A 16,303-nucleotide genomic window follows, 5' to 3' on the forward strand; every position below is an offset into this window, starting at 1 on the left:
GTCTGAAGCTTCTCAACCTGAATAACGAGGTGCCCCCCCCCTCCTTGGGACGAAATAAAAGATACATAGAATGATGCCCTGCTATTTGCATTCCACGTCTTTAATAAACATATATATTGTAAACGTGTTAGCTTACAATGGAATTTTTCGCTATCAGAATGGATTTGCATAGAGTATTAAACTGAAGGAAAGAAAATAACTGAAAGAAACTGATTTACATTTATCAGTGAATAAAAAGGAATTCTATTTTTATATGTTTGTAAAATAAAGCAATGAATCCTTTCATTTTTAAGTTCTAAGCAATGATAAGAGTAATAGTACAAATAATATTAAGATAATGATGAGAGTAATAGTATTATGAGTACAATAATACTTAAAAATGCAGAAATAAAGCGAAAAAAAATATAGAAATCATTTAATTTTCTCTCCCTTTCGATAAAATTGCTTATAACTCTAAAATCAATATTTCTTTTAATATAAAAAAATGTATCGAATTTCATTTCTTTTGCTGATATTACAATATTTATCATTTCAATGCTTTGAAATTAATGACTAATTTAAATTCAGATGCACTTGAAATAAAACTTTCCTTGCTACCCAGTGCTACTTTGCAAAAACGAATAAAACTAATTTTAGAATTTTTCAATATTTTATTTTGTTTTGCATGAAGTGGCAATAAATTTCAGTAAGTGTATTCTAACTTTACAGAGGCTTTTAAAGTTACACAAAATGTAATATTCTTTATGCCGACTTTCAGAAAATATGTAAACCATACACTTTTAAATATGGAAACAACCCCTTAACAAAAAATTTCAAATAGCTCCCGATGTAATCATGCTATATTCATTGAAATATATATTCTACTTATCATATACTAAAGTAATCGCATATACTTAAAAATGCAGAAATAAAGCGAAAAAAAAATATAGAAATCATTTAATTTTCTCTCTCCTTTACTCTTTCGATAAAATTACTTATAACACTAAAATGAATATTTCTTTTAATATAAAAAAGGAATCGAATTTTAATTCTTTTGTACATATTACAAATTTATCATTTTAATGCTTTCAAATTAATGATAATTTAAGTTCAGATGCAATTGAAATAAAACGTTCAGTGCTTCTTTGCAAAAAAGAATAAAAATTCCTTCAGAAATTTTGTTTTGTATGAAGTAGCAATCGATTTCAATAAGTGGAGTCTAACTTTAGAGACGCTTTTAAAGTTACACAAAAATATTAGATTCTTTACATCAACCTTCAGAGAATATATAAAAATTACACTTCTGTTGTTGTTTGTTTGTTTGTTTCTTATGGCACTTGCCACTGACAAGCCCGCTGTTACGAAGACAGCGATTTAAGCCTGAGGGGGATGTCTCTTATTTTTTAACTAGGGCCGAGTACTAGGCTAACTAACTTACTATTAACTAGGACCAAGAGTACGACTTTGCCACTCACGCATCATTCATTCGCTTGCACAACCCCTTTTTACAGGAGGGCACATTCACACATCTCACAGATTGAACAACAGAAGAACAACCATGCCCAAACCGGGACTCGAACCCGGGACGCCCAGATCACGGGGAAGACGCGCTACTCCTATGCCAGGACTCCGGCAATTACACTTCTAAATTTCGAAACAACTCCTGAGTAGAAGATTTCAAGTAGCCCCGATGTAAATTAATTAATCGATGGACTTCCCCCATGGGAAGATGAGATCAAAATGGCAGTTACCTAGAAAATTTGAAATTTTATACAATTTTTAATAGATAGACTTTATCCTGTAAGCATTTTAGATTACAACATCTTTTAGTATTGGTTACTAGCTCTAAAATGACGATTTTAGTTTCCAAATACGATTACTTACAGCAGATTTAAACTTACTGGCTCTTTTTTTCCACGACTGTACCTTTATTGGAAAAAAATACATACAGCCAGACGTACATTGAATACATCGTTATGAACGTTTCTGACATGTGGGTATAAAAACTCGGTCCTTACCGCAACTTCTTCTGAGTGACACACATAAAATTATTTCGCATGTCTTAATTGGTGTCTATTATTTTAGAAGGCAGTTCGCCGTCAGTCAAATATAGATGACATACAATATCGAAGGAGTGTAAAATATATATATATTTTTCTACAATTATGATAAAATACTTTGGCTTACATAAAAAAGTTTACTTAAAATATTTTTCTTGGAATCTAGTTATTCATTAATGCATAGATTAACCACATAAGGTTACAACAATTAATTCTACATTAGATACTTTTATCTGATATATTCAACATTTAATCTTTCAATATATAAGAAGAAAAAAAGACTTTTTCATAAAATTCTCTATTTCAAGTCCCAGCGAAGGATTAGCTTTTAACAACAAAACAATGAAAATGATCTTTAACGTTTTGATGCTTACCCTTCTTTATAGGATTACCTTTGCTTTTTTGAGAACCATCAAGCTTACAAAAAAAATGAAACAGATTCCATTATTTAATTTTCTTACATTTTGCAGGACATAATTTCTTTAAGAGAATAAGAAAATATTGCAAAATGAAATCCATTTAATGTCGTTGTTGTGACTCATGGCACTTTACAAGCCCACTGACAGTTATTTGGCAGCGATTATAGCCGAGTGAGCGTCACTTGATTTTTTTCAGTAGCTCCAACTAGTACCAAGAGTACGACTTATCTACTTCATGTCTAACATTCGTTTGCATAACCCCTTTTTTACAGGGGGACACATTCACACACCTAACAGGTAAAAACACAGAAGAACAACCATGCCCTTAAAACAAATATTAACCCTTAAAGCAAATATGAACAATCGAATTTGACTTTCAGCATAATAAAATATTTTGAAAAATAACAGTACAGTTTCAGATTTCCTTATATTTGGATGGCATTGGATTCAAAATAATGATTTTTGAATGAAGAATAGGGTACTTAAGAGTCAAATTTGTTAAAATCATATTATATAGGATTAGCATGCTGTTAAGAATTGAAAATGTATAATCTATTGAAATTAAATAAAATCTTCGAAACAGTACAGTTTTTTTTATATTTGATGTGCGATTTTCATTATTTTTCAGACTCATAGGTTGCCATTGGCATTACCCGCATTTTTTATGGTTGATATATAACTTCAATTTCCTTGAACTTCAATTTTGAGGTACATTCAAAGTTTCAAAGAGAATTTGAAAATAAAGAATAGTGCAAAATATAGGTACAACATGAAAAATATTTTAAGTGACCTTATTGTGATCATTTTTGGCGATTATTTTATAATAATAAATTATTTATAAAAATTTTCAGAATATACCACTTAATAAATAAATCTTTACGTATGCATTTATTATTATAAATTATAAAATCCATACTTTAGTTATAATAAATGGATATGTTGTAAAAATAAATTTAAATATATAAGTTACGAACTTATATATTTAAAAAAAAACTTTCTTATTTTTGGATAATAAAAATGTTTTATTGTAATTGACTCGAAAGTTTAATTCATATTAAATGTATTTCTCTACTGTATAAAAGTTATGAAAATGAAACATAGAAAATAAGTAACATAATATAATGTACAAAGTACGCATGTGTCACTTCTGGAAAGTCTCCAATTATATTAATGATTCTTTTATTACAAATTTAAAATGCAGATTTTAGTTTGAAGCAAAATTGCCTTTTTTAGAATGCATTTTATTATTTAGCTCAATAAAGATTGTGAGACATAAAAATTAAATGTCTATTCTTTTCTAGAGATACTTTGTTAACAAATTCGAATGTAAGTGATTTTTTTTATATTTTAATTCAGTGTATTTGATTTCATATAAAATGTTAAATTGAATACAAAACTTGATATTATTTTTATAACTAATGTAGTTTAGTTTATAAAAGTAAATTAAATGCAATCGCTTCGAAGATTACTTTAATTTCAATGTTTTATAATAGTAAATAAAGAAAATTCTATTTGTTAATATATTGCAAACTAGATGTATTTTCTCTTAACTATATATGCAAATTAATCCAAATCTTTGCACAGAAATGATTTCATTATCCCTGACTCTATTCAAATTATAAAATGTAGCACGTTTTAAGTATTAAAAACGTTTGTTTTCGGATTCTTAGATGCATACGGATGGGAAATTTAATTTTTATGCATTGTATTTGATAAATTTAATCTCGCCTTTTCTAAGCAAATTGACTGCCGTATTTATTTTATATTTATTGACTAAGATGGAGGCAGTATCATACGTTATTCTTTCGGAAATCAGTTGTATAGACACGTTCAAAAACCAAGCTAATGGAACGCAACGCTTTGTTCCCGGAATATTCAAAAAAATTCGGAGCACAGGAGATAGAAACACAACAAAATGTTCACAAAGAATTAAAAAAAGGCACAACAAAACTCAAAATGAAAAATAGTAGCTTTCAGCTTAAACATGGAACTAATTATCAACAATATAATGTGTATGAAAATTGCTGCTAAAATCCTGATATTACTATATAACCGCAAAAAAGCATTAGTAGGAACTGGTTCCATGAAATTAGTCAAGATTACATTTAGATAGATTCAGAAGTAGAAACTTTTCTATGCCAGATCGCTGCAAGGGTGTCATTAGAGCTCGTGGGGGATCCTCTAAATACAGTAATGATTCTCTTACGTGTATATGCATCTAAGTATATGTAATATGACTTCAGTTATGTAGAATTTACATTAAGTACAGAATATGTGCATCTATTATTTTGCTTATCGTTTTTTCAAATATTGAACTATTTTTTTTTTCATTTTTCCAAATAATTAAGTGTAAACAATTAATTAATCCTAATAAAGTTCGATTGAGATTAATCTTAAAACTGTAAATTATCGTAACAATACCATCACTGCATAAAACATATGCTTAAAAAATTACTTCAACTCTTTTCTAATTTTTCAATTGTAATACATTTTTTAATGCCATTGGAAGTATTATTTTCAAACATAAACTCAATACAAATTGAGATATACCATTTCAGAATGAGACGTCATGGCGTCTCCTTGCTGTTTGTTGCGTGAAACATTGCTCTTTAATCTAATCCGCGTTTTTATTTTTGAATTTTGTTCTGCTTGTTATGCGAATTATTCGTTATAAGAAATGCTTGTTAATCTAAGTTTGACTTTTATTAAGCATCCATATTCAAAGATCTGAAAATGATATTTGTCTTCGCATAGGAAAATCCCTTCCAAACACAAGTGCGACCCAGTTTTACTAGAAATCCATACACTGAAACAGCGCTATAATCATTGATTTCGTCTTAAATACAACTCCTTTTCCACGTGTCTATAGGTCACTAAGTCCAACATAAACTATTGCAAATTTCCCTTTATTTTGAGTGAAAATAATCCTCATAAAGCCATATATATATATATATATATATATATATATATATATATATATATATATATATATATATATATATATATATATATATATATATATATATATATATATATATATATATATGAGTGGTCCAAAAAAGCTTCCCCTATATATGAAGCCCTAGCGGCCTATCCGCTCAACCAATCGAACCAAAATTTCAGACATGGTTGTTTGAAGGTATGCGCTGGAGATTGTGATGATTCTAAACAAACGGTGAAGAAATTTGAAATTTTACAGTGAGAGAATTTTGAAATTTTCGAATGGCAACACCCACTTTTTCCTTGCTCAAATTGATCAGCGTATTGAAAAACCACAAATGGCGTTGGAACGATTAGCGTGTGACAAAAATTGCCGCCATAAATCATTTGCAAAGAAGAGCATTATAAAGGACTAATGACAACACAGAGAGGAAAGAGAAAAAAAGCTTTTATTGGAATGGAAAGTTATAATTACAGGTTTTCAACGTGTTCACCTTTGCAGGCGACAACGCATTGCATTCGGGAGATTGTGGACAACAATGCCAAACGTAACATGAAAGGAGGAATCTGCATAACTTCACGTTATAGCATCTTGCAATTCTGACACATCTCGTGGACTAAGCGTATACACCTTAGGTTTCAGATAACCCAAGAACCAGAAATCCATAGGAGTGAGTCGGGGGATCGCGGTGGCCACGAAACTGCAAAGTTACTAGAGATGACTCTATCACCAAAGTGTTGTTACAGCACTGGTCGAACACATTGGGCTTTGTTTAGAATCATCACAATCTCCAGCGCATACCTTCAAACAACCATGTCTGAAATTTTGGTTCGATTGGTTCAGCGGATAGGCCGCTAGGGTTTCATATATAGGGGAAGTTTTTTTTGGACCACCCTGTATATATATATATATATATATATATATATATATATATATATATATATATAGTATCCGGCCTGAAGACTTTCTCAAGTGTCATTTTCAGGCAGGGATTCAAAATAAGGGATCTTTTATGTAAGGAATCCAGGTTATTTTGTCCAACAGTATTGACTCATCGTGACCAAAAAATCCCTTGAAATTAGGCCTAAGAGATACACCATTTTTGCAGAAAAGAAACAAAACAAAAATTAGAAGAATACGAGTACTAATAAGCAAAATACAATAACATAAAATAACCATATAATAACTCTCATAACCAATTATGAAAACAAAGTTTCCGTACGCAGCTATGACTATTAATAAAAGTTTAATTTTTGGCACAAAATATTTTGTTATGAAATTGGAAATTTTAAAATTGGTTTAACTCAATTTTATTTATTATTTATGAATATTATAAAGGAAAAACTATGAAGAAAATTAAATACTTAAATTGAAAGAATAAAAAAATGCCACTAAGGAGGAACAAAAAAGTTACATGCTACGTGAAAGACCTTTTTCATGCTGACCAACTTGCATTTAATGATCGGTAGACCTTCCTGTGGCCTTTATCACTTCTCTCAAATGTTGTGGCATAACCCCCATCATTTTTTTGTTGTTTCTAGAGAAATACTACTCCAAATGTCTTGAATGACCCTTTTGAGTCCATACTTGTTCTTTGTGTCATATTTTTTTAGTTCAAGACCGATTTCTTCCAATAAATGTACTATAAGAATTAAATCGGGAGACTGGAGAGGGCTATGAAGCTGTTTTTTAACATTATAGAGACATTACTCTTGACAAATCTTGGAGGTGTGCTTAGGATCGTTGTCCTGTTGAAAAGTAGAGTACATTCCAAGGGACAGTTTATCTGCATTGGTTAAAACGTTTTGTTTTAGAATGTCAAGATGTATGTACCTATCCATATTTCCCTTTATAAAACATACATATCCGACACCAGCAGCACTTATACATCCCCATACCAAATTCCAACCATCACTGTGTTTCACAGTTCCACATAAATTCTGCCGGCGTCCTGGCATAGGGGTAGCGCGTCTTCCCCGTGATCTGGGCGTCCCGGGTTCGAGTCCCGGTTTGGGCATGGTTGTTGTTCTATCTGTGAGATGTGTGAATGTGCCCTCCTGTAAAAAGGGATTGTGCAAGCGAATGAATGATGCGTGAGAAAACTCTTGGCTCTAGTTGGCGCTGCTATAAAAAATAAGAGACGTCCCCCTCAGGCTTAAATCGCTGTCTTCGTAACAGTTCAGTGGCAAGTGCCATAAGAAACAAACAAACAACATAAATTCTTAAGTCACATATGCTATTTTGATTCCCTCCAGATCATAACTCGACCATCTGACTCAAGGATATTCAATTTTGATTCATTACTAAAAAAGGACCGATTCCCAAGAAGATGGAGGCTTGCTTATATGCTTCTTTATAAACTCGAGATACTTTTTCTGTAGTAGAGACTTATAACAGGCTTCTTAAGGGCCTCACATCCATTGTAATCTTTTTTTCAAAATGACATTTCTCGCAATTTAAGATGCGAATTTAATGTTGTAACTAAACGTTAAGTCAGCTGCAATTTGAGGTGCATTAATCCGTGGGATTATCTTGTACCTTACACATGATATTCATTTTATGCAAGCGATTTAACTTCGGAGTTCTTCAGGATCGATCTCTATCCTCAAAAGTTTACACATCACGGTAACTTTCAATAATATACTGTACTGTAGACTTTGGCTTGTAAGTCATTTCACTGATTTATTTCATAAATAATCCATTTTTTCGCAACCGAATCACTAACTCACGAATGGATTTCCGAATTTCCATTTTAAGACGATCAGCGAAACATTGGAATTAAACAACTGTTCTTTAGTCAGAGTGAAAATCACTGAAGTCGTATTCTTCACTCTGACAAACCATCACACTTTGAATATTTACTGTGGATTAGTTGTACAGCACGTCAGGAGGAATTTGTATATCGCGTACGGAAACTTTTTTTTGCATGATACTTCGTCATTTATCTTAAAAATTGCAAACGGACTTGCTGAGTTTTGTAAAAGAGAGAAATTTATTATGAAACTCCCTTTTAAAGACTCATATTAACAATATATAAGTAGTTTATAAAGATAAAAAGCAAAGATTAGAAATTATGCTAGTTAATTTTTATTTTAGTCTTCCGTACGGAAACTTTTTTTTACCCACTGTATATATATATATATATATATATATGATATTCTTCCAAGCCAATATATACCTTGCGCACCTGCTCTGTATTGAAATTTCTGACAGTTGACTGATATTGTAAAAGTTTTCTGCAGTGTATTAGTGAATAAATTACCCAACTCCTGCATTAATCCGTTCACCGCTGATTCATGTGTTAAACGAATAAATAAAGTCAGTTTACTTCAAAAACGAAAAGAGAAACATACCTTATTTTTTGTGAATATATTTCTTCTTAGTGGAATTAACATGCATTTTATTATAATAATGATTTGCCAAAATACGTATAAAATTTCATAAGAAATCAGACCAAATATAATCACAAGGAATAATCTCGGTAATAACAAACGATTCTGCCAAAGCAACCACCGCAAGAAAAAAAAAAGGCGTATTGTGGACCGAATACAATTGACCAGTATAATAAATATCACATGCGCAGAACCCTCACATGATGCGACATATCATTATGAACACTGAGTTTGTCTGCAATTTATTTAATAGAATATATATATTTTTAAATTTATATCCCAAGTCCAAGTTTAAGTCCAACATAAACTATTGCATTGATTGTATGGATGCATCAAGGAAATTTACGAATTTACAATTAAGTTACTAGGATAAACATTTTATTTTAAGCAGGAATCGATAATTATTTAATAATATTCTTCATTATTTTTTTTTGTTATGATCCACGCATATGATTCACAGTATAAACCATCTCATAAGATGACACCGTTCTCTGTTATCACTTAATTGCAATGGATCATGGGTAAATAAATTAAATTATCGAATAATATCGAATAAATACGATTCATCATTCTAATAGCATCTGCAGTACCCAACATGTTAAAATATGTTTCTCAATGATATAAGTCTCATGTAAAGAAATTGAAGCTGGTCATCCTAACCGGAAAATGTCACTATTTTTCAATATAATTAATGACTTCCTCTTTCGCCTCCCCTTTTCCCATTTTTAACAAATAGTTCTCGAAAAGTGTCCCTTTTATTGAAATGGGAAATAAAAGGCGAAAATATAAGTGAAAATAAGCAGAGCCCTCTTTTAGTGAAATGCATCTTCCATTACTTTATTCACGCATCAAAAGCAACGAGTTTTCACAAAATAGCAAGTATTAACATTACGAGCTCGTTAACGTCAGCAGAAAATGCTTTTTCGTATTGCGTAGTGTATCTGTGAGGCCTAATCGCCCCATTCTGAATGAGTGTTTATCCTAAATTTTAATTCCAATGGCGAAAGCGAACTTTTAATTCAAGCTGGAATCCGACTGCACTGTTCCCCAAATGTACAACAAATGTGAGCAAATCAGCGGCAGTAGAAAATATTTTCCCAATGTAAGAGTTTTTAAAAGTTACTTAACTCGGCATTGGTTTTCAGTAGTTTAAATTATCGTTTAAACAAATTCTTTGCCTCTAAAACATTTAAATTGGACTCAGCTTTTTGTGAATTTCAATGGTCTGATTTGGCTTGTAATTTTGTAAGAATTGGGTGAATCTAGATCTATCATCTACGTAAGCTGTCCAAACTAAAGAGAAAATGGAAATGTTTCTAATTCCAATTAATTTTGAATGCTATCTCATTCAAGCATATTGTTCGCGTCAATTGTGAATATTTATTATTTTACAACTGATGTATAAATGCATGCATTTCAATTAGTCCTAGTATTATTCTTTTAAGATGGCTTATAAACCCACGATATCGCCCGAACATGGCAGGAGCTGCATCTGCTGCCACCGAAATAATGTTTGTAAATGGAATAGATTTTTCTGTAAAAAAATCGCTCAGGACATTAAATATCGATTCGCCTTTAGTGTCCGACTTCAGAGTTTTTGCGAATAGCAGCTCTTCATGGATTTCTTCGTCCATAACAAATCGATCATATGTCAATAATAATGCTTCATTACCAGGCAGAGTAGACTCGTCCAATTGAATAGAAAAACGAGTGGTTTGCAGATAATTACACAAGAAGCTTTCTATATCACAGCTCATTTCATCAATACGTCTTTGTACAATGTTGTTACTTAAAGGAATTCTTTTGAGTACGTCAAATGGAGGTTTGTGCAGAACAGTTTTTATAACCTCTTCAATGGCGGGTAAAATTAACTCTTCTCCGATGGTGTGCGGTTTTCCAGATTTCGCTATAAGCAACGAAATATTGTAAGATTCCCGGCAAGCCATCATCGTTACTTTGAGACGTTGAAGCAAACATACTATTTACGGTAGGTCTCTTTTCATATTTTTCCTTCCATGTTTGAAAGTATTTCAGATCTTTACCTATTTTTTCAGGATGACACCTTCTTAGATGGTCTTCGAGCTTCGATGGTTTCATAGAGCCATTGCTCAGAACTTTGTTGCATAAAAGACACATGGACAATCGTTTGTCTGCCGTTGATGGAAGAAAACCAAATTTGAAATAATCAACACTGTACTGCCGACATTTCTTCTTAGATTCAGCCATTTTCCGTATCAGTTGTGACCTGTAAAAAAATGTTTGTTTTTGAGGCGATTTTACCAGAATATGGCTATTATAACACAACAGAATAGAATTATTGCAATAAAAAAATGCCCGCGGAAACACCGTTCTTTTAATTAATTGCCGTCGTCGCGTAAATAAATATTTTTAAACAAAAAGTACCTAGGTACCTAAAGTTTAATCTTCCACGGCTTTTTGTTCGTTTATAGAAGTTTTGAATAATCTCTAGTATTTAATTTTTACTACATAACTACCTACTACACTCAAATAGTAAAACAAATATAATATGATTGATAAATTACAATATACAATAAAAATGTGTATAACAAATAGGCAGATACTTACTTTTTCCGGCACTGCAAACACTGACATCGATTCACTCACAGTCACACTTTTATGTTCAAAATCCCGGAAACAAATGAGTAACGTTTTGTTCTTGGCATTCGTATTTATACTAATGTAGATTGCAAGCACAGCGCAAGTCACATTTCATCCCTTTGCATTCAAAAAGCATCCCGGAAGAGCGGGCGGCACTTTGTAAGTCTCGAGCTGTGGTGTACACTTGTACTATTATCTGTTGTTCTATTCAATTCTGTGTTTGAACTGAGTCTCGAATATTTTTGAGTACCTACCTAGTGAATGATGCTACCTGCCTACGTTGATAGGTAAATCCAAGCCAAAATTTTTGTTCTTTATTATGAAAACCAGAAAATTTTTCGTGGACCCCCACTTACAACTTGTGAGCCCCTGCTTTCTTTTCATGTCTACGTGGACCCCCATGTGGTCTCCTATGGACCCCTAGGGGTCCACCTGGACCACTTTGGGAACCTATGCTCTACAGGCCTGACTGTTCGACCTACAGCTACCAGACTTGGAGTCCGGAAGAGTCCAGACTTGGGAACCTATGCTCTACAGTCCAGACTTGGAGTCGGAGCAATTTTTGTTTTGAATTTTTAATTAATGAAAAATTAAGCGAAATTTCGGTATTTTCTGCTATAGCTTCCGAAAATATGACAGCACAAATTGATTTTTATATCAAGTTAAAGTTTAAAAAATTCTCTTTCCAATGACACGATTGTTTAAACCAAAAAATTAAATTTCTATTTTTAATGATTTAAAAAATAAGTTTATTATATTTTTTTTAACGATTTATTTCGCTCAAAATAAAAATGAAATTTAACCTGCACGAGCGCGTTGCTTGTGTATGGGAAAAAATTAACTTTTATCAAAGAGTTGTCATCGCATAAAAAAAAAGCTTAAATTTAAAAAAAAAATATTTTAAATATTACTGCAATTTTAGAAAAGTGTCATTTTCCATATGTGTCTGTGTGAAATGAAATAAATAAGAAATATAATATTTTCTAAAAAATAAATGCAAAGCAATGTTTTCTATGATCTTTTAGTATATCTACATTATTAAAATAATAATAAAAATCAATAAATCAGCTTTGTTTAAGGCAAACATAGTTCTATATATATCTAACAAATCTAGGGCCAATTTATAAACCTTTTATGTATGAAATATATTTGTTAAAATGGTCAAAATGAAGCAAATAATTATATTTTATGTAACTGGATTCAATAAATACTCTAATAAATTACGACTGTTTAGCTTTTATCAAGATTTTCTGCTCTGTGAATCATATTTAAAAAAATATATTCATGAGACGCTACTATTTTAAATAAAAAGAGTAGCACAAAATCTGTCTCTAAAACTGACTGATTTATGGAACTTTGAATATTACTATACAATAAAAACGGGCGATTTTAGACCACTTCATTGACCATTTCAAAGATGAAACCCCAATTAGTGCACAGGGTTTCTCAAGATTGATTGGCTAAGATTATGAAAATGTTGATTTTTCTAAACTATTCTGTTGAAAACTTCAGCATTCAATCAGATTTGGAAAGCAGAAGATACAAATGTTGATTTATTTATTTCAAAGTTGAAGTGCCAAGAATATTTCGCAAAAAATGATAAAGGAACTATATAATTAAGATTTCATAATTTTTTGAAGCATAGACAGGAACAAAGTAAAATATTGTCATTCGAGTCCTATAAATACTTTAGAAAGTAAAACTAAAAACTAAATTTTATGATAAATCTGAGCAATTTATAACGAATAATTCTTGAGATATTACATAAATTATTAAAATTATTCTGTAGTGCACGTAAAGGCTGAACGACTCTGTAATTATTTGATTGCTTTATATTTTCTGCTGCGAAAGCGAGTCACGGAAAAATAAATTAAAATATTTTTGGAAAAAATAACGACAAATTACATTCCATATATTGCCTCTGAAAATGTTATGAAACACACTTATTGATACTCTGTTAAGAGCAAAAGAATATTGTGTTTCAAAACAGTTGCATATGTAAATGGAATGAAATATTGAACAACCAATGCGAAAGCTTCAAGAGTCAATGCATAGATTTTCAAAATGTGAAATAGTCAATGCATAAACATTATGGAACTTGAATAGTGAGATAACTTTCGTTAATGCTTTTCTGTATTATGCAGATATTGATTCTATTTGTTATTGCACTATAAAAGTGATAGTCTCCCAAAATATGTTAAGTTTGCAGTAGTAGATTATTACATTCATTTGTAAAAATTAAAAACCTGTAAATAAAGGATATCCCAAAATAAAAGCAAGATTTGTATTTGCCACCATTCATGTAGTTAAGTGTTGGCAACAATATTAAAGAAACCATTTGACAGCTGAGAATTTAGGGCCAGTAAAAGCGGAGCATTATACAACAGAACAATGTGTTAACCCAAGATATGAATTAAATAAAAAACGCAGTTTTTTTTCTTTAATGTATTGTATTGTTATTACCGGCGTCCTGGCATAGGGGTAGCGTGTCTTCCTCGTGATCTGGGCGTCCCTGGTTCGAATCACGGTTCGGGCATGGTTGTTCTTCATTTGTGTTCTCTTTGTGGGGTGTGTGAATGTGCCCCTCTGAAAAAAGGGGTTGTGCAAGCGAATGTGTGTGTTTCATGACTAGAAGTCAGACTTCTGCCCTTGAATGCTCAGGAGTCGTTACCTTCAGAAGCTATTGCAAACTCTTTACGTGGTAACGCGGACACGACATCATCGTCATCATGTTTTTATTGTATAGTAAAGTTCCTAGAATAGGATTATGTTTGGAATAACAAGTAAAGCAAATGGCATCCATGCTTTGTTGGGGCATGCGCACAATTTTGTCGAAATTTTCCATGACTATTATGCATAAATGTGGTTTCATTTCTTTGATGCAACGTTGAATTCTCTCCTTCAATTCACACATGCTTGTAGGCGTGTTGGCATAGACCTTTGACTTCAAATAACTCAATAAAAATAAATCCAATGGCGATAAATCCCACTATATAAGAGAGCCAATTCACAAGTTTTCGAACTCTCGGCCGCCATATTTCCATTATTTTTGAAATATTGTTCAACAATGAAAACGCATCATTCTGTCGATTAACACTATTTTTATTAACCCTATGAGCTGTTTTTTCAATAGTGTTACAAACACTTACTACACGAATGGTGGCAAATTCAAATCTTGCTTTAATTTTGGGACAACCTTTATAACAGACTTTTTTTAATTCACAAATTTAGTGGCATTAACGTGATCCTTTATTTTTGCGTGACGTCTTCTATCCCAAGAAAATGAAACCAGTTTTCTTCCTTTTTAAATGGATTATTTTACTGTCATATAGACTGAGACAAATCCAGTGTTTAAATTATATTGTATTCCAGGAGTTAGGGGATTTTATATTTCTTGATTAAAAGATAGAAAAACTTACGCTAAGAATACAAATTCAAATGCATCATATTTTTTTTCTGTTAAACTATTCATCACTTTTAAATAAATATTACCTACATTATATTATCCTAAATGAATTTGTCAAAATGAAGAAATAAAATTGATAAAATTTACAGAACCAAATTTTTAAGATAAAATATTTGTGAATCGAATACTCTTTTTATCTAAATAACTTCTTATTCATATGAATTTAAAATTGTAACTCGAAGTATATATTTTACTTCTTTCACAACGAAGCAAAATTAAAAACCTCAAATAAAAAACGCATTTAAGAATTTTATTTAAACAAAATATAAAAGAATGAGATTAAGAAAATATATTCATATTCGATTTTGTAGCATCTGGCTACGTGAAAGTTTTAAATTAAAGGAAAATAAACTGAAATGAAACGATTAATTACAGAAGATATAAGAAAGATATCTTGAATGGAAAACGATACAAATATTGAACTAAAAGCAATTATATGTTTTAATAATTTTTAGCTTAAGGCTATCATTATGAAACGAAAATAACGTTTCTTTTTTTATTTATTCGCTGGTTTCGCTCAATTTGTCCGCATTAATTAAAGAAATAGATTTTTTTTCCACAATCTGGGCTTCCAATTTGAAATTAAGCTGAGTTGGTGGAAAACAACATTACAAATAAAGATAAAATATTTTCTTTTCTTAATTCTTTAAGCGTCAATTTAATTACTATTTCTATAGTAATGGGCTAAGGATGCAGAGTTTTTTTTTTTTTTCAATATGAACAAAGAATATAAATATTAAAGGATATGAAATAAAAACTTTTTTTTAATTCGTTCTAGCAGCCTGACGAAAGTTAAAGAATTTATTTGCTATTTGTGTGGTTTGCGATTTCATTTCATTGGTGTTATTTCGTATATTACTTTGTTTCCCCGTTGACACTCAAAAATGTTTTACTCTAAGCCTTTAATTAATTCTGCAAAAAACAATATATTTTAGGAATCGTATCTGTAAATAGTGATTATAATTACAGATTTTTACATGCTGCATGCTATTTTTGGAGATACACTTTAGTTGAAGTTCCTTTAAAGATTTCTAAGAAACTTCTAAGATTTTCTTCTAATTCACCCTCCGTAAACAACGACATAAGCTCATGCGATCATAATTTAGTAAAATTGTTTTATGAAACAAATAGATTTATATTGTATCTCTATGTGTTTATTTATGTAAGCACACACTTGGTATTCCTGATTCATCGAAAACAGAAATTTATTTTTAATACGAGGATGGGAGTTTAGATTTCTTTCAAGTTGCCGAAGTGGTTCCTTTTGCTATTAGAAATATTTCTTTCTGGAATTCGCTAGATTTTTACCGAAATACGCGAGGGCGAGAATTGGAGAAATATATTTATTATGAATTCTATAAGACCATCTAATAAATGGAAACAGCGGAAAAGAAGGGTTTTCTATCTTAAACACATGGTTATATAAG

The 16,303-nt window shown here is 31.1% G+C and overlaps 1 protein-coding gene across 1 annotated transcript; it reads right to left on the minus strand.

The window, feature by feature from the left end:
• Positions 1 to 10,179: 10,179 nt before the first annotated feature.
• Positions 10,180 to 10,740, minus strand: LOC129956778 (zinc finger BED domain-containing protein 5-like). Its single transcript, XM_056068721.1, has one exon. It carries the CDS (start codon positions 10,738 to 10,740, stop codon positions 10,180 to 10,182), a length of 561 nt encoding a protein of 186 aa, XP_055924696.1.
• Between the last annotated feature and the right edge of the window lie 5,563 nt (positions 10,741 to 16,303).

The sequence above is a fragment of the Argiope bruennichi genome, chromosome 11 (genome assembly GCF_947563725.1).
Source record: "Argiope bruennichi chromosome 11, qqArgBrue1.1, whole genome shotgun sequence".
Taxonomy (NCBI): domain Eukaryota; kingdom Metazoa; phylum Arthropoda; class Arachnida; order Araneae; family Araneidae; genus Argiope; species Argiope bruennichi.

Coding starts and splice junctions, on each gene's coding strand:
- LOC129956778 (XM_056068721.1), bottom strand. CDS start 10,740: ATGATGGCTTGCCGGGAATCTTACAATATTTCGTTGCTTATAGCGAAA.